The sequence below is a fragment of the Glycine soja genome, chromosome 3 (assembly GCF_004193775.1).
Source record: "Glycine soja cultivar W05 chromosome 3, ASM419377v2, whole genome shotgun sequence".
In the NCBI taxonomy this organism is placed as follows: domain Eukaryota; kingdom Viridiplantae; phylum Streptophyta; class Magnoliopsida; order Fabales; family Fabaceae; genus Glycine; species Glycine soja.
The window spans coordinates 31,990,432-32,010,229 of NC_041004.1; the positions used below are offsets into that span (position 1 = coordinate 31,990,432).

General features: G+C 35.9%; 1 protein-coding gene across 3 annotated transcripts; it reads left to right on the top strand.

The window, feature by feature from the left end:
• Positions 1-1,716: 1,716 nt before the first annotated feature.
• LOC114406464 (protein ENHANCED DOWNY MILDEW 2-like) lies at positions 1,717-19,436 on the top strand. 3 transcript variants are annotated; one of them, XM_028369170.1, is made up of 19 exons: positions 1,717-2,034; positions 2,448-2,879; positions 2,961-3,057; positions 3,653-3,709; positions 3,794-4,275; positions 4,369-4,465; positions 4,922-5,020; positions 5,719-5,966; positions 6,147-6,236; positions 6,654-7,175; positions 7,294-7,444; positions 7,568-7,669; positions 9,229-9,321; positions 9,957-9,998; positions 17,349-17,459; positions 18,321-18,392; positions 18,495-18,613; positions 18,697-18,760; positions 18,862-19,436. In XM_028369170.1, the coding sequence occupies exons 2-19, from the start codon at positions 2,467-2,469 to the stop codon at positions 19,195-19,197; spliced, it is 3,195 nt and encodes a 1,064-aa protein (XP_028224971.1). In that variant the 5' UTR covers positions 1,717-2,034; positions 2,448-2,466; the 3' UTR covers positions 19,198-19,436. The 3 variants fall into 3 exon arrangements, with proteins under 3 accessions (XP_028224971.1, XP_028224970.1, XP_028224972.1); XM_028369169.1 differs by having other exon boundaries at positions 1,717-2,879; XM_028369171.1 differs by having other exon boundaries at positions 1,717-2,879; positions 3,812-4,275.
• Positions 19,437-19,798: the final 362 nt, after the last annotated feature.

Below are 19,798 nucleotides of genomic sequence, written 5' to 3' on the forward strand. Positions count from 1 at the left end.
AAATACATAAATAATTAACCTTCCTTTAGTCCCAATGTCAATCTCTAGAAGGGAGCAATGAATAATTAACCTGACCCAGTTAGATCGGGTGTCCTCAGGCCCAACACCTTTGGACTCTGTTTGGGCCATAAAAGGAATCAGGCCTAAAGAGAAGTCAACACCTTCCCCTTCCTTTGAATCGCGCAAAACCCTTACCTCACTTATCTCGTTTTGCAGGGATGACTACCTCTCAGATTTAACCATATTTTGCGAAAACATTATACATCTCTTGCCACAAAATTGTCGGGAAAGCTGGTGAAGATAAGAGTAGAATGATCCGAGTTCTGTGTCTGTTTGTTCCCATGCATGATATTAATTGTTGGAGTCTTTATGTACGAGAAAAGTTTGCTTTAAATATTAACAAAAGTAATTAATATCATCTTAAATTTTAAATGTAAATAGATAAATAAAACCATAATCTTTCTTAAAAAAAGACATTTAAAAAGAAATGAAAAGTGAATTTAAAACTTGATTGACCGATTTAATTGCCAATATTTTTTTAATAAAATGCAATTTAGTCATTAATCAATAAAGCACATACAATAATTCTTAAGAGAAAGAAACTATTTAACAAAATACAATTTATTCATTAATGAATAAAGAACATACAGTAATTCTCTAGAGAAAGGACACACGTTCGTACTTCTAGCCACCTAAATAAGGGAATATCAAATTATAGTAAAATTTCAAGCGGTTAAGCCTTTGTTTAATGTACATAAGTTTACGTGTTACTTTTTTTTTTCAACAAAGACATTAATGCAGAGTATATCTATCTTTGATGATTATTAATTTATATTGAAAATATGGTTGAACTATTTTTATTGAATTATCCACTCTCAAGGTGTTATTTTGTTTGAATCTAAAACTTTGTTTAAAGTTCGTAATGCCTATTTGTAAATGAGATAAAGGTTAAATGATTAATTTAGAAAAATTAAAATTTAAGATGTTTACTTTTTAAAAAGATAAAATTAGAGAGGAATGCAAATTTTTTCTCTTTTTTTTATTATTATATTATTGGTACATTAAGAGATGGTTAACTCTGGGAACCCACTCATCCAAATTTTAGTAAAAATAAACACTTTAAAGTTAATTTTATCACATACAAATGATTTAATTAATTTTTTATCTTTAACTTTCTAATTTTTGATGAATTTTATCCATAATAAATTAATTTGATACATTTATTCTGACTTCTAAGAAACTTGTAAATTTAATCTGTGTTAATTTATTGATAACATAATTAGACTTTTTTATTTTCAACTTTTTTTTTGTTGAATTTTACTCCTAATTTTTTTTAGTAAATTTTATCCAAATTTTTGTGCTTATTAATTGATAAATGATAGTGATTAAATTCACAAATTTCATAAGAATTGGGGTGAAAAATATAATTAAGCATATATATATATATATATATATATATATAAATATTTAAAATAAACTAAAATTCAAATTTCCGTTTTCCAAAACTTTCCATAATTTCTGAAGACTGCTCCTAAGTAACATGATCCCAGTGTGAGCTGTGATCATGGGATTATTATGATGATGGTACTTTTTTCAGGATAGAAAACAAAATTAAAATTCCTCTGAAAACTTTAAAAGCAAAAGGAAATTTGAGAGGTGCGTGTTGTGCAAGTTTATTTATTTATTTTTTTGCGGTTAAAGCACTCATACGGACAGTGTTAGTTCGTTCACCTGTTATTTCTTCTTCTTCTTCTTCTCATTGCCAAATTTCAAGACCAAAAAAATTAGCAGAGAAAAACTGTGATTTCTTTCTACTCCACATTTCTAGCTTCTTCGTTTTTTTTTTTTCTGTACTCTAAAATCTTTTAGTTCACTTTGTATTTTTGTAAACGTTTTAACATTGTGGTTTCTCTGAACTAGAAAAGTATGGAAGAAAGGAATCATAGTGTGAAATGAGGGTTTTAGAGGTTTTCTATTTTGGAGAGTAAATCCATGTGCTATGCTTGAGAGCATGAATGTGGAAAGTAATAGGTGGTAATTGGGTTTAATTTTTACTTTTATTTTACATTTGATGATGATTTTTTATTTTTTATTGTTGGTATTTTGTTCCCTTGTTTAATGTACATTCTTTACCTCTGTTTGTGGTTGCTTTAACTCCTCTCTCATTTTGTACTCCTTTTGTTCTTCTATTTTTTTACTCACTTTAGTGTTTTGATGTTGGTTTAGGTCCACATGTTTAACTCATATGTGTACTGCACTAGAATTAAAATTGTACTGCACCTTGCTGATTCTCTACAGCTACAGAATCCTTGACAATTTGTTGGTAAATTAAGAAATGGCTAACATGATTGAAATTAACTTTAAAGCGATGGACTACTAAATCCTTGACAATTGGAAAGTGATGGACTACTAAAACTTATATGTTTCCTATTACACACATTTTCTAGACATAGCTTTGGACATCTAATGGCATCATCAGATGAAGAAGGTGAAATTATCCCAGATCTTGTTGATAGTTATTGGTTTGAAAATGAAAAGGAAGAGTTTGTGTCACTTTCTAGTTTGACATTACTGTGGAGCATTAGTGAGACCGTATGTGGCTTGAAAGCACAAGTATTTTTGCGTGGCACCACTGATGATGACGGTCTCCAGACAATTCACAAACAAATAATCGGATGGAGATTTGAACTTCCCTCTGGGAAGCCTGAGATTTCAGTGCTTTCAAAGGACAAAAGCTGGATAACTCTCCAAAGACCAAGAAAGTGTTTTGAGAGTACAATTAAGGCAATCTTGGTCACAGTATATTGTTTACATTTTGTGAAATGGAATCCAGAGGAATCTCAAATATGTATTTGGGTCAAAATGCTGAAGGCCTTTAGGTGTGCATTTTCTTTTGTCCTTTTCAGATTTCTGATCTGCCATACTCCATTCAATTCATTAATGAAATGCCTGTCTTGCAGCTCATTTGATATTGTGCCATCCGAGAATGATCTTCTTAGTAATGTGACATTGATTAGAGAAGCTGTTGAAAGGGATAAAGATTTAACAAAATCCAAGGTTCAAAGTCCTGCGTTATTTTCATTAGAATTAGAATACGTTTTAGTTAATACATTTATCTGATATATATGTATATATGTACTTGCTGTCTGTAAAAACTATGTAGTTGATAGAAGCAACTCATAAATCACTCCATATTTCTTTTTTCTAGTTATTTGAACCATTAATTGAGATTTTTTGTTTTATTGTTTGAAAATCTAACTACTATGCTATTTGTCATTGTTGGTGGCAATACCTGCACCAGATGCACAATATATTTGATGATACCAATAAACTTTGATTTCCTTTGTGTAAAGGCATAAAAAAAAAGGTTATTTGAGGTGTTGTGCTGCCAGCTTCACTCCTTCGATTTTGTACAATCCTTGGTTTTGTTTATATGCTTGACCTTCTAACCACATGAATATGAATGATTTACCATCTACTTCATTTATGTGCTAAACTACTGTGCTGAATTCCATCTTTTACAACTTACTTGTGGAGCTATGTCCATTATGAATTACGAAGTAAATTATTCACTGTTTAACCTGCACCAAGCATCTCCGAATTCTTGGTAATTGACATTTTTCTCCAAAATTTTGTTTATTTTAATGGACAGTATCTGCTTGATTTCATGGAAAGGGCATGTTCAAATGAAGGCTTCCATGAGTCCAGTGTAAACTGTTACCTTTTATCTTTTTTATCTTTATATGATCTTTGAAGTTCTTTCTTGTTCAATGTTAAGTTGATTAATTAGCAGAATGTTCTTCCTACAAAGAAATCAAAGTTTATTGTGGACTCCGAGGATGAGGAGAATGACCAATCTGATGTTCTAACTACAAAGAAATCAAAGTTTATTGTGGACTTTGAGGATGGGGAGAATGACCAATCTGATGTTCTTCCTACAAAGAAATCTAAGTTTATTGTGGACTCCAAGGATGAGGAGAACGACCAATCTGATGTTCATCCTACGAAGAAATCTAAGTTTATTGTGGACTCCGAGGATGAGGAGAATGACCAATCTGATGTTCTTCCTACAAAGAAATCAAAGTTTATTGGGGACTTTGAGGATGAGAAGAATGGCCAATCTGATGTTTTTCCTACAAAGGAATCAAAGTTTATTGTGGACTCAGAGGATGAGGAGAATGACCAATCTGATGGTGAACTCGATCCCGATGGAGAGCAAAATATTGGATATGATACTGTTTGTGCAATATGTGATAATGGTGGTGAAATACTTCCGTATGTCTTTATCATATAACCATAAAAGAGACTCACTTATTAATAATTAGCCTTGTCAAATTTTTAATTGAATATGTTTTTTTTAATGATCAGTTGTGAAGGAAGATGTCTGAGATCCTTTCATGCAACCAAAGAGGCTGGTATAGATGCAGTTTGTGAATCTCTTGGCTACACTAGTGCTCAAGTTAAGGTAAGCACTGTGTTTCCCGTCTTCTGTTACTATGTTTGGACTATATGGGAAAAGAAAGGAAAGAAAACAGTAGGATGGAAGTAATGTTTGCTTCTTGTTTGGAAGTATTTTTTTAAATAAAAATATAAAAAAAATAAGGAAGGGAAGGGGAATAAAAGTGAGACAATTCTCCCCTCTTGCCTCTTACAGAATAAATTCTTTTGCTCTCCTATTTGGAATAGAAGTGAGCAGAAATAGATTATCCTCTGAAAATAATTGCCAATGAGAATGAGTATTTTTTATTGGCACATTCAAACACGGTGATGTTGGAATATCTTTCTTTTTCTTCCGTTTTCCTCACATTTTGTTTTCCTCCAGTCTCCTTCCTATTTCATAATAAATTCCCAAGCTCAATGTCAGCATTATTTTTCATAACTTCCAACTGTGGCTTGATAGAACCAAATCATAACTTTGCAGGCCTTTCCAAACTTTTACTGTCAAAATTGTAAATATAAGCTGCACCAGTGCTTTGCATGTGGCAAACTGGGTTCATCTGATGTATCATCTAAAGCAGAGGTATATTTCAGATACACTTTAGCTTTCGTGTACTATTTATCTCATCTTTCTTTTCCTCAGGTAAAATTTCATATGAATAACATCCAAAAGATGCATGTCATTAGTTATTCTTACCCACATGTTTTCTTTTTCTGATTTGTTAGTGTCCGGAAGATATTCGTCTTTATTTTGTGCAAATGTATGGTATTTTAAGTGTTTATAAACCTTTGTTTCATTGGTTTTCTAGCCTTCCAATATTGGAACAATGTGATGTATATTAACTGAAATTAAATGACTTCTCTCCATATTCCACTATTGTTGAATGATTAGTCTCCCACTTGATCATATGGATTAACGAACCACTTGAATTCATAAATCAGGGGGGAGAATGCTATTGGGTTCTTGGTACCACAGAACGCACTAGACATGCACATGCTCGTGTAAATTTATGATGATCCCACGACCCAATACGAACATGTGAAATCACAAATTCATGATATCTTACATTTTACTTTTGCCTATCAATATTTTTCATTATATTTGTACTAGCCTGTCTAGCCAATGATATCCTATGAACTTGTTAATATGTTTTTTAGGTTATTTTTTTTCTTTTGTTGTCTGGAGTACAATTTTGTTTTAAATGTTGAAATTAATTTGCTTGCTTCTTTCCTTATAGATTTGTAAAATGCACAAAATTTTCATTGTTTGTTTCTTCTTAGGTATTTCCTTGTGTTACTGCAAATTGTGGTCACTACTACCATCCTGAATGTGTTGCAAGACTTCTCTCCCCTAGCATTGACACTGAACAAGAGGAAATGAGAAAGAAAGTTGCCATGGGAAAAGCATTTGTCTGTCCTCTTCATATATGTTCTTTATGTAAAAAAGGTGAAAATAAAAATTTTCATGATTTGCAATTCGCAATATGTAGACGCTGCCCTAAAGCTTACCACAGAAAATGCTTACCCAGGTAGGTTTTTCCTTTTCATTTCTTTTCTTTTTAATTAATTATTTATGGTTACAGCCTTACAGGTATTCATCTCAACAGTGTTATGTTTTATTTGATGAAATGAAAACCCTCTATATGATGCTTCTTTGTGCATGCTCATGCTGCTTCTACATGTCTCATTGTTTCTATTGCTTTCTTCAGGGAAATTTCCTTCGTATTTGATAATGATAAGAGCATTGAGCAGAGGGCTTGGGATGGTCTACTTGACCATCAAATTTTGATATATTGCCTGTAAGTTATTAGTGTTTAAATAATTAGATATTAAAACTGTGTTTGGATTGTAGATGTCTCCTTACTATATATGATAGGAACTTGGAATTAGATAGAAATAAGGAAAACCAAGCTCCTTGCAAGCACAGGTAGCCTCTATTGAAACTGATATCAGAAACAAAATGCAGGAAGAAAAGAAAAAATAACAAGGGAAATTCTGCAGGTGCGCAGAATACCCTGCCCCTCCTAAAATCTCTCCAACTTGCTATATCTTTCCAACACCCACCATATCCTTCCCATCCATTTTTTCTCACTCATCACGTAGAGAATGTTACAGACCTTTGCAGTCTATATTTCTCACCTGTCTGTTACTCAGATTATCCTTAATGTAGCACTCATATGAGGCCTAACACTTGTTTTCAACCCATTGTTGCTCAGGGATCATGTGATAGTTAGGGAACTCGGGACTCCTGCTAGAGACCATCTGGTATTTCCTGATGTGAAAGTCAGAAAGAAGGTATTGAATTACAAATTATTAGGCAATGGAAAAAATACTCTAAATTTGGGGCAAAGTTTTGAAGATCTTCATCCTAAGAAAACATTGGTACCAAACCTTGTCACAAAGCGAAGTGTTAGCATCCAAGATGGTGATTCTGCCAAAGATATGGAGAAAATATGTTTAAAGAAAGATAAATGTTTCTCAAGTGGATCAGTCAAGTTTGATAGGGATAGAAAATATTTGAAGGTTAAAAATCTGTCTGTGTTAAATAGTTCCTTACAAAGGCCTGCAAAAAAGTTGCCTTTGAAAATTGCTAACTTGTCCTGTAATTCAAGATTACGTGAAGATAAATCTTTGCAGAAAAAAATGGTTGATGGAAGTATTGGAAAAACAGGCATAGAGAAGCCTCTAAAAAAAATCCAAACTTCACTTGACGCTAACAACGCTGAAATGGAAAATAGGTACTTTATGTGCAATGTCATATGTTTTGTGTTTTTTCTTGGATTAAATGATTAATTAAAGAAAAAAGATTAATTTTTAAGTTCAGGTGTTTACATTTGTCTTTCACTGCCTATGCAGTATTTTGTCTTTAATGAAAGATACCATGTCTACATTTAATGAGGAAGAATTCAAAAAGAACCATCAAGCCTTCTCTACAACTTCTGGTTTCACCGAACCTGTATCTCATCATAAGAACCTTACTCAAGGAAAAGTAGAAGGTTCAGTTAAGGTTTGTCTTATTTTCCCTCTTGGATGTTGATGTCAGTTGGTGCAACTAGAATCTGAGCATTTTAAGTTTAAATAGCCAATTACCTATTATTCTTCTAGTTAAAGGATCTCTGGCTTCTTGCAGGCTATTCAAACAGCTTTGCAGAGGTTAGAAGAAGGTGGTAGTATTGAAGAAGCAAAAGCTATTTGTGATCCAGGGGTCCTCCATCAGCTTTTTATTTGGCAGGTTGAAATACCTTTTCACTGTTCTTGTTAAAGATGTTGCATAAAATCCTTCACGTGTCTTCATCTAACACTTAAATTTTTTATCATGAACCAATTGTCCCAAAAAACTTATATTACATCTCTAACATGTGCCTTCTCTTGCTAGAGCAGTCTGGTCTTAAAGCGTGCTCATTACACATGTTGATAGGGACAGACAATAGTCAATTATAAATATTACACAGTTGAAGTTGTAGGGGTAGGGAATTAGCTTAAATAGGAGAAGGTAGAAGAATGGGCTTTCTGGCTGCTATCATTTGGGAAATGAGCATTGTTAGCTCTAGTGTAGAATGTGGAAACCCTTGGAACGAGAATTCTCTTTATTCTTTTTAATTCAATAAACACTGCAGAAGTATTCTTTCTCTTTTCTTCATAGTTTTAAAAACCAGACTGACCGATTCGATTGGTATGGTCTGGAACCAGTTTAGTGACCAGTCTGGTCACTCCAAAAACCAGCTCATCTCAGAACCTGTGAGAACTGGTCTAAAACAGGTGCAGAAAGCTGGTTTAAAGCTTTTTTTAAATCATTTTTTTAATATATGCATTTTAAAACATTTTTAAGATAAATAAAAACACATTTAAGGATTACACATAGGTATATATTGTTTTTCTAATTATTATTAATTTTTAATTTATAAAACATTTAATTTAGCTATTTATATTGATTTTATTTTTTATATCTTGATTTATTATAATTTTAAATCATTTTATTACTTATTATAAATTTTAAAAATATAAATTTAATTACTACTGATTCAACCACGGTTCAATTGCGGTTGAACCAATAAAATGTGAACCAGTCCTTTCACATTCGATTACCTGCCTGGTTTTAAAACATTGTTTGTCTCTCATTTTTCTCATATCTCTTTCTGAAAACAGATTTTGTTTGAATTCCTAACACAAGTCTACCTACCTCATGCTGAAATTCAACTTTTCGTTAGAAGAATGGAGCGGCAAGGATCAATCTTCTTTAGACTAGTCAGAGAGACTCTAATAACATGTTATGAACCATCCATCCTCAATGCTTAAGTTGCTGGGGGAATACATGAATGATTTTATAGATAACTACTAAAGCATAACTTTTAATTTCACTTTTACTGAGCTTGACTGTAAATTAATGCAAACAGCAACTAGTAGTCTTGTTGGGTTGGGTTTGTGCTTGTTGTAAACTGTTAATAAACTAGTATGTGACCTAGATGGTTTTTAATATAAATAGGTGTTAGCGTTTTGTCGTATCATGCACACATTCAGAGTAGACTCTCCTGTCTCTCCTCTTCACCCTTTCCTTGTAATTTCAACAATATTTGTGAGATTTGCTTTACAAATGCAAACACTATTTTATGGCAGTGCAATGCATAGTTCATTTATATCTGTATTGATCTCGCTCGTTTGTGTTGTATTTTATAAAAAAAGTTGCCATTATGGAAAATCTTATCTGTTAGTACAAGATATATGAATGACTGTATATTTGAAAGAAACATAAAATGCCCCATATCAATTTTCTGATTACTAATTCTCTTGCAGAAACAGCTCAAGGTCTATCTTTCACCTTTTCTTCATGGTATGCGGTATACTTCCTTTGGTCGCCATTTCACTAAAATAGACAAGCTGAAGGAGGTAAATACATTATATCTGAATTTTTTGAAGTATAGATTGTCAAAAACTTTGCATTTGGCTGGCTCTTCCGCTTTAGTTTTTTTTAACTCACTCTTTCACTTTAGTTATGTAGGACAGATGAACATCCATTTTTATACTGTGTGTGTGCATTTGTGCTGGACTGCTAGTGTGTGTGCATTTCACTTTAGTTATGTAGGACAGATGAACATCCATTTTTATACTCATGTGTGTGCATTTGTGCTAGACTGCTAGTGTGTGTGCATGCACATTTCATCTTATTTCTTGTCTTACCTTTGCATTCTTTTTTTATTAGTTCTCCACAGTTAAATATAAGTCAATATTATTATATATTTATTATTTATTATACAAGAGTGATATTGTTCATCTGTATCAAAACAACTTGGGGCCTTCATTGTATCTAAATAACTCATCAGTCATCACTAAGTTATATGCCTAAGTTCTGAACTAGGCTGTTTTCCCTTGCTTTTAGCCCCAGGGATAACTGATTGTAAGTAATGATTTTATGAATTAAAATGCTACAATACAAATAACTTAAATGATAAACTTTCCTGTGTTTTAACTTTTCAATGTTCTTGCTTATTAGTAAAGCTAATGGTAAGAGCTTCCTAATGCAGGTTGCTAATAGGCTTCATTGGTATGTTCAGAATGGAGACACGGTATGTTTTTTTTTTTTCGCTCAGCAAAAATAGATATTTTATTAATCTAAGAAAGTACCAATGGTACTATAAGTACATATTGGCTGTAGGGATCTATTTGGTTCCATTAATTACAGAACCAAGGAAGATACACCTAACAATTTTACATATATTCATCATCTCCCAACCCCTTCTAGTTACTAAACTCTTCCTTTCAATTAGAGGACCATTGATTAAAATGTACTGCAAAATCCTTCTCCATGGATTTGACCCATGTCCAAATTAGGAGGACTGCGTCATCCAGCAGTTTGCTTCCATCAAAACTTGCATTTTGAAAAACTATTTTGTTTCTGTGCTGCCATATTGTTCTTGTTAGAGCAATCCACCAACATTTCCATCTTATAGCCTTCTTTCCATGATCGTTCCCGATTCCATGCTGCAAATAGTGATCCCTTGGGTTTTGAGGCAGAGCTGTAGTTAGGTTAACCTAGGACAATGACTCCCACCATAGAGGGAGGATGTTGCTGTAGTTGAAGAATAGGTGAGTAGCCTCCTCCCCTTTATTTCTGCAGAAAGGGCACAGTGAATCGGTTAGCATCACCTGTCTCCTTCTGAGGTTTGTCTTTGTTGGTAGTCTATCCCTGATTAGCCTCCATGCAAACACCGCTGACTTGGCTGGAATTTTGAGTTTCCATAACTCCACAATGTCTGAATTCTGAACTGCCCCCACTTCTGCTCCCCTTATTAGGTCATACCCACTTTTTGATGAGTAATGTCCACTTGAGTCAGGTTTCCATATCCAATTATCGTCCCTTTGAGGGTGGATTTGCTGCTGTGATATCGTCCCTTTCATGGTCAAAAAGAGGCCTCCTCCAGTTGAACTTCCATTCCTATCCATTGTTTGAGTTACTCCTCATCTGCATGATGATTTGTTTTTGCTGGCAAGAGATCTGGTACAACCTTGGGTATTTCTCCATTAGTGGTACTTCAGTATCTATCCAGCGATCCTCCCAAAATCTAAATTTATCACCCCCGCCCACCTTCCAAGCTGTTTCCTTTTTGATTACATTGTTGGGCTGTTGTTGTTGTGATGAGACCAGGTCCTTCCACCAAGTAGAATCATATCTGTCACTTCTTCCTTCCTCAAGTGTCCTCCACCCACCATACTTGAGTTGAGTATCTTGACCCATTGATCCTCCTGCTTGTGAAAGAGATCCCAATGCCATTTTTCCAGCAAAGCTGAATTTAAAGTCTTGAGATCTTTGATGCCGAGACCACCTTTGTCTTTTGGTAAACACACTGTCTTCCAATTGATCCATGCTATCTTCCTGTGCTCCGGTCCTCCTCCCCATAGAAATCTTCACTGAATGGATTCTAGTTTGACTATTATTTTTTAGGGAACCCTGAAAAAGGAGAAAAAATAGATGGGAATTGCTGTTAGGACATAATTAATGAGAGTCATTGTCCCCTCGAAGGATATGTGTCTATGTTTTCATGTGGCTAGTTTTCTCTCACATTTTTTGATTATAGGGTCCCAAAACTCACTGCGCCTTGGGTTATCCCCAATGGGGATGCCCAGGTACTTGAATGGCAAGGACAAAATTTTGCAATTAAGGTATTCAGCCGCCTCCTTCCGCCATTGGTTAGACTTCCCAATTACCCCGAAGCTGCTCTTTGCAAAGTTTATCTTCAATCCAGATACAAGGTCGAAGCTTCTCAATATGGACTTAATTGTTTTCACATTCTGCATTGTAGCTTCTCCAAAAAATATGGTATCATCTGCATATTGTAGAATGTTAATTGGTGTTCTGTCCTTTCCCACACGGAAGCTGCTGAAGAGGCCCTTATCCAGTGCTTCTCCCATTAAACCAGTTAGACCTTCCGCAACAATATTAAAAAGTAGAGGCGCTAGTGGGTCACCTTGCCGCAAGCCTCTATGAGGGACGAATTCATGTATGGGACTGCCATTAACCAGAACAGAAATCGAGGTTGATTTAAGACATCCCTCTATCCAGCTAATCCATTTGGGGCAGAAACCTAATCTCTTCATCATATATGTTAGGAACATCCATCATACTGAGTCATAGGCTCTTTCGTAGTCCACTTTGAATACTAGGCATGACTTATGACATCTCTTTGCTTCCTCCACCGCCTCATTAGCAATCAACATGTTGTGCAGCAGTTGTCTTCCACTTATGAATGCTGACTGCCTGTCGTCAATTATTTCTGGCATCACCTTCTTCAGTCTATTTGCTAGGAGCTTAGCCACAATCTTATAAATACAACCTATTAGTGAGATAGGTCTGTATTCATGGAGATTTTGCGGATTTTTCAGCTTTGGGATCAAGACAATAAAGGATGCGTTGCTTCCCCTCGGGAAGACCCCATTTGTGTGGAATTCAGTGAGGAACCGGGTGATGTCGGGCTTTAAGATCTCCCAGAACTGTTTTATGAATTTAAAGTTTAAGCCATCCGGTCCTGGGCTTTTTTCACTTCCACAATCTCATACTGCCGCCTTGATTTCTTCCTCAAGAAAACCTCCCACCAACATATCGTTTTGCTGCTGTCCAATAGCACGAAATCTGATTCCATTGAGGACTGGTCTGCATTGATCAGGTTCACTGAATCTGCTATTAAAGACGCTGCGTATCTCCTCTTTCACTCTTATGGGGTCGTCTACCCATGATCCATCTATGAGTACTCCTTTGATTGCATTATTTGTGCGTCTAGCGTTCATCAACAAGTGGAAGTAGCGTGCGTTACAATCCCCCTCCTTAATCCATCTTATCCTCGCCTTTTGTCTCATCAAGGATTTATGTGAGTGTGCCGCTGACCATAGCTCCTCCTGTAACTTTTTACGGATCATCATTTCATGAGAGGACAGGTGCCTATTGCTGCTTGCATCTTCCAGTCTATTTAAATCTGCTTCAATTCTTTGTACTTTCTTAAATGTGTCTCCATATGGCTCCCTGTTCCACACCTTCATTGCCTCCTTTAGTTTTTTAATTTTTACTTTGAGTGCAAAGCCTCCCTAGCCTGTTGGTTGCGTGTTTGACCAACACTCTTTAACAATCTGTTCAAAAGATTTATCCTTCAGCCAACAATCAAACACCCTAAACGGTTTTGGCCCCCAATCAATGATTTTAGCCCTTAGCAAAATAGGGCAATGGCCTGAAAAATTCCTGTCCAAGGTGAAACTGGTGCTATCTGGCCATTTATGCAGCCATTCTTGGGATACCAAGATCCTGTCTAGTTTGCTTTTAGCAACCCCGTTTAGTTTGAACCACGTGAAGCTTCTCCCTACATTAGGTGTTTCTACAAAGTTTAGGTCTGCTATCCATTCATTAAAATCAATGATGTTGCTGGCTTCCGCACCCCTTTGGGACACGCCTACTCTTTCAGAATGGTGCCTAATGCTGTTGAAATCACCCAGGAAGCACCACAATCCTTGAGTATTCTGTTGCCTCAATTGCTTGAGTGAGTCCCATAGTTCCCACTTATTTTGACTGTCACAGGGGGAATATATGTTTACTATATATGCTTTCTGATTTTCCTGGATCCAGATTCCTTCCAGCAGAATAAAGCCTCTTCCCCTTACCCTTCATTCCACTTTGAAGGCTCGTTCATTCCAAACGCAAAGTAGTCCTCCAGCTGTATTTATTGCTGGCTGGAAGTCCCAACCAAACTCTGTATCACCCCACAGTGCCTAGCACATAGCATTGTCAATTTGCTCCTTTTTTGTTTCTTGAATGCATAACATGTCCACTTTGTGTTTCCTGATCATCCTTCTAATTGCAGCCCATTTGACCCCTCTCCCAAGCCCTCTAATGTTGTAGGATACAATATTCATGGTAAGGTGTGGCTGTCTCCCAAATCCTTGTCCTCCTTCCTATCCCTGTCCTCCATAGCAATGAGTTTGTTGATGATTGTACTCTGATCTGAAACGGTAGACACCCCCAAAATTTTTGCTAGTTCCCATAGTGATGCTGCCTCTTCATACTGGCCCCTGTTGGATCCCTTAGTAGTTGCTATTGGTGTAGCCATGCCCGATATGGATTCCAGATGTGTAAGTGGAGTAATGTCGCCCACGTTGTATTGGTTTCCACTTAGGTGGGCTTCCTTTTCTCTGCACCCCCCGGATCTATCATAGACCTTCAACTCACTTCCAATCTCAGCTGTTTGATATGATGAGCTAGCCTTGTTAAGTTTTGGGTTAGTGACTATGTTGTGTTTAGTTGCTGCTGTTGGTGTAGCTGTGCCCGATATAGGTTCCAGATGAGTAAATGGGGTTTAGTAATGTCGCCCACGTTGTATTGGTTTCCACTTAGGTGGGCTTCCTTTTGTCTGCACCCCCTGGATCTATCATAGACCTCCAACTCACTTCCAATCTCAGCTGTTTGATATGATGAGCTAGCCTTGTTAAGTTTGGGTTAGTGACTATGTTGTGTTTAGTTGCTGCTGTTGGTGTAGCCGTGCCTGATATGGGTTCCAGATGAGTAAGTGGGGTGATGTCGCCCAAAGTGTGTTGCTTTCCACTTTGGTGGGCTGTCTTCTGTCTGCGCCCCCTGGATCTAGCATATACCTTCAACTCACTTCCATTCTCTTCTGTTTGGTATGATGAACTAGCCTTGTTATGTTCTGGGTTAGTGACTGTGTTATGTTTAGTGAGGCTCACATCAGTCTTTGACCCAGCTTCAGTAATGAGTTTATCGCAAGCCGCTGTTGAAGTCGATGGATGCACACTAAGGGTTTCGAGATGAGGTGGGCTGACATAAGGGTTGTGTGAAGTGAAAGATGTGGTGTGGGTAGTGAGGCCCAACTCTGAAACTGGCCCGTTATCTCTGGGGTTGGAGATGCATGTCATTTTTGAAAACATAATTGGCCCGTTGGTAATTTGATGGTCAATATCCCGCTGACCTTGGGTAGGCACAACAACTATTTCCTTTCCTGTGTATCCTGTGCGCTCCTCTGTGACTGACGACATCACTCTGCTGCCCAAACCTTTCTTCTTTGCTGCTTCGCATGTGCGATCTTCACCGATATAGGGCATTGTGTTTACCGTAGTTTGCACCACTGAGTTTTGCTGCTTTCCTTTTCCGGTGTCTGTTTGTGTGCGTTTGTCGGTACTAGGTGGGTGAGTCTGACTACTTTGTGCAATACCCAGCGAGTTCTCCGTGGCCTGATGACCGCCGGGTAATAACGAGATCTGGTGGTTTTCTGCAACATCATTTTGCATCCCGTCGAGGCTGCTTGTCTGGGTCTGGAAATCAGGGGTTGTCTCCGGCGCTGCGAACAGTGTTCCGATGTCACTACCATCGGAGTCGATCTGTTCCGATGAGTTCGTGGTGCTGCGGCAAAGCGTGGATCTCATTCCAACAGCGGTGCACCCTTCCTCAACAATGTGCACGTTGTGTACCTCCCCGCCGATATGTACTGCAACTGTGTGGTGGACCAGAGGTTTCCTTGGAGTTCTGATTAGGATTCTAGCCCTGTCTAACCTTCTCCGCTCGTCAACATCGTCGTCTACTTCGATGAGGTCTCTGACTGTCGCCACGATTTTTCGGATATTCACTATATCCCACTCTTCTAAAGGTACACCCCAACATTGGGCCCATACCAATCTATGTCCCGGCCTCATCGTCGAGTTCCACTTTTCTAACATGGGGAACAGAGATGTACCATGTTGGGATTCCTCCATGATGATCTCCTTTGCTTTGGAGTCCGAGAGCCCGAGGAGGATGATCATATCGTCGCCGATGTATTTCGGCACGACATTGAACCCTAGTTCCCATGGTAAGTCATCCTCAATTCTTTCAAAAGCCCCCAATTTTTTTAATCGGCCCACCCAAGCATCTGTATACCATTTACACTCCGTCGTTGCCACTTCAAGGTAGGTGGTTGTTCTTCATGCTTTTCTATTTTGGTTATACATACCTTGATAGAAACCCAAAATAGAAATTAGAGAAAAAAGTTAAAGATTTTATTTCTTGATTGAAAGTTACTAGAATAAGGAGAGAGATCTCTCCCCCTAGGGTCTCCCTTCACAATCAATTTTCCCTGTCTCAATAGAGCTAATGTTCAATTCTCAATTGACACAAGACAGATTGGCCACTCTTATACACTCCAATTTAAAGCTATTTTCGTAAAAGTATTTTAAAAGAAGAGCTGCTGAGCACATAAACTTTATTGCTAGGCTCTATATATAGAGCTAAAATGTAACAAAAATTTCAAGTACTAATGACATCCTAATTTTAAAAACAAATTGAATATATCTTAAAGTCTAAATGATAACAATAAGATCTTTATCTTTATTATCTAAACATCATTCTAAATACTTGAGACATAATTAACAAATTCCTAAAAACTAAATTATCCATTTTCAGAATACAGATATTGAAGCATATTTTCTACCTCTACCACTTTAACTGCCCAGCTATTCCAATTAACCAACCATGTATCCAAACTAATTACTCTCTGTCTCTAGCATTCCTTCTATTCATTTTGTTTTGTCAGTATGTATTGATATCATTTAATTAAAGTATACTTCATAATCTTTGACTACCATTTTTATTGTGTATCTTCCCCTGCTCTTTCTCCTAATATGAGTGCTCTATTTAGTTGATAATCAGAAATACAATGTTGTTCATTTTTGCATTGTAAGGAAAGTAACTTTACTATGGTTCCCTCTTTACGGGGGATTATTGGTGAGCATTGTGTGTGGCCTACTTTTAAATAATTTGGCATTTGTCATAAACATTTCATAAAAACAAGGAGGCTACAATTTTCTGGCAATGAGTATTTTAGAATACATGAAAAGATGGTAGATCTCATATTTCTTAAATGTTATCCATTTGACAAAAATGATAGTCTTGATTGACAAACACATTCTATTAATCAGGCTTTAATCCATGAAGCCTGAGGATAATTTCCTGGTCCCTTGTGTTCGAGGAAATCTTCAAAATGTTTAATTTTAAGGATGCTTTCATTGTCTTCATCAAGGGAATCTCTCATAGTCATCCTTATGTGTTTTTGTTTGCTGAGATTTGGACTAGGAGACATCTCCTATATGTTCCTGCATACTATTACTAATGGTAGGTTGTCGATAATCATGCTGTCTGAAACATATAAATTAATTGGATCCTTTCTGGCGGATAGCATCACTACTTTGAAGCAATGTAACTTCCTGTATGTTATTGGAATCAAAATTTTGTAGCCTTCAATTTTTATGAAACTTCTCAGGTTGATAAAATTTGACAGATGACAAATTCTTCCATCTTCATTTATTCATGATAGCTGTTGACAATTTCTACTGGATTTAATCACTGTGTCGAGTAACTCACGTCATCCATACTTATGTCGTATCCTTGCCAGGTTTTGGACTTCTGTTGTGGTTCTAATGACTTCAGTCGTCTAATGAAATCAAAGCTTGAAGAGATGGGGAAGTCATGTTCATTTAAGAACTATGATTTATTCCAACCCAAGGTAAGTCTTTTCTTCTATAGGACACTGTTCCAAGATAGCATCTTTTGCAGTTAGATAAGAGCTCATATGCTGAGGATAGTGTTTTTTAAATGTTTTGGATATGTCTGTCAATTAGAAAATCAATTTTTTATGTCAAGTGTGATGAATTTTGGTGAAGTGGGACTGCTCTGTGTTGAAGTGGACTGTGTAAGGTTGTGGTCCCCATTCATATTTTGTGGAGAAAATTTCTCTCTGATTAACATATCAGTTGTATATTGGATGTGGTTGAAAATTTTCCACTTTTTAAAACTTTAAATATGTGATTGCTGTGCTAGCTAGGAGGGCTAACTGTGACAAACAAAATGTCTGCTATGCACTGCTATGCATCTATTCTGGGATCTATCTACAGATTGCCAATAACCCTATACATAAACTAATTTTATATGGTTAATACATATTACCAGCATAGGGGAATTATTTCTCACCTCTGAGTCCTTTATTAGTTGCCAACAAGGTATGAAGTTAGAGGTTTTTAAGTTATAATCTTAATTCCTTAGTTGAGTGGTAGATTCATGGACATTCCTTGCTTTAACTTGCAGTTATGATGCCTTAAGGTATTAAAGGTTTGTGCAATGTCTAAGCATAAATATAATGATGCTTCTCAATGAATTTATCTGTTGTTTTATGTTGCTGTAATGAAGGTATGCATGGTATAGTTATTGCTTTTGTTTATGGTTGCCTCCAGCTTCAAATTTAAAACTGCTAGGTGCTTATATTATTGATTTGTTTCTACAGTAGTCTTGTAATTGTCTTTTTTTTCTTCCTTTTATCTGTTGCAAACTTTCCTTTTATTGCCAACTAATGGAATCATGCTGCATGTAGAATGATTTCAACTTTGAAAAGAGAGATTGGATGAGTGTCAATGCAGAAGAATTACCCAACGGTTCTCAACTTGTGAGACTCTAATAAAGCTTTTGCTTCATAACTTTTTTAGACACATGAATACTTCTATTTCTGCATTAATATATGTTCCTTTCACTGTTGATATTTTGCTAGATCATAGGGCTGAATCCTCCTTTTGGGGTTAAGGGTTCTCTTGCTAACAAATTTATTAACAAGGCGTTGACATTTAAGCCAAAACTCCTTATACTTATTGTGCCAAAAGTAACTAAACGGTTAGTATTGTTTTATTTTATGCCCTTGTGTTTCTGATCTAATCAGAAAAAAAATAAAATTCATCTCTTTACTATTTTGCCAGACTTGACAGAAAGAAAGAAGGATATGATTTAATTTGGGAGGATGATGAGATGCTTTCAGGAAAGGTGAGTTAACAAAAATTCTGTGATTTCAATCCAAAGATTGTGTAACCAAGTCAAGGGACATGTAAAGTAGCTTATCTTTTGCATTTTGTTTATTCTTCCAGTCATTTTATCTACCTGGTTCCGTTGATACACGCGACAAGCAATTGGAAGACTGGAACTTGAAGCCACCACCTCTCTACCTTTGGAGTCGCCCTGATTGGACCACTAAGCACAGGGAAATTGCTCAAAAGCATTGTCATATCAAGGAAGAATATGATGTGCATGTGAATGGAAAAGAAGTGAAGAATTATCTTATGGAGGAGAATCATGAGTGTTATCAGAATTGCCGTGGCTTACATGTCCCTGGGAATGTTTTGAGCATATTTGATGGTATTCCAAATGATAATGGTGCCAATGCACCTGAGGAAGGTGCAACTAGCAATGCCTCGGTCTGGTGAAGTAGACGGTATTTTCTGATTGTGGGAGAGAAATGGAATTGGGAAATGGGTTACCACCTGATGAACCTGAGGACTTGTGTGTTGATATGGAGTTATCAACTCCCTAGAAATATGTATTGGCTACAACTACCAGAATGATGAAATAATATCAGGAAAAATACTAAAGTCACTAAAATTAAATATCAAGAAAAGTTTATTAACAAAGATGATGTATAAAGCAGTTTTATTTTTACCATTAATTTTCTCTTTATAATTGATTTCAATATTTTCCATGTGATCATTTTAGCCGGATGATAAGGAATACTGAATTAAAAACTAAACTCATGAAAAAATTGAAGTCATTTGAATATCATGAAGAAAAAAATATGAAAAAAGTTATTTTTAGGTTTAAATATGTTTTTTATTCTTAATAAATATTTGATTTTTGTGTTTATTTTTTAATAATTTTTTATTTTGCATTGAATTTATGATAAAATAATAATTTTAGTTTTGATCCTTGACACTTTTTTTAGTCTATGATAAATTAATTAATTTTATATTTATTTTATGATAAATTTTTTTAATTTATAATTAGTTTGGACTAAACAAAATTTACTAATTT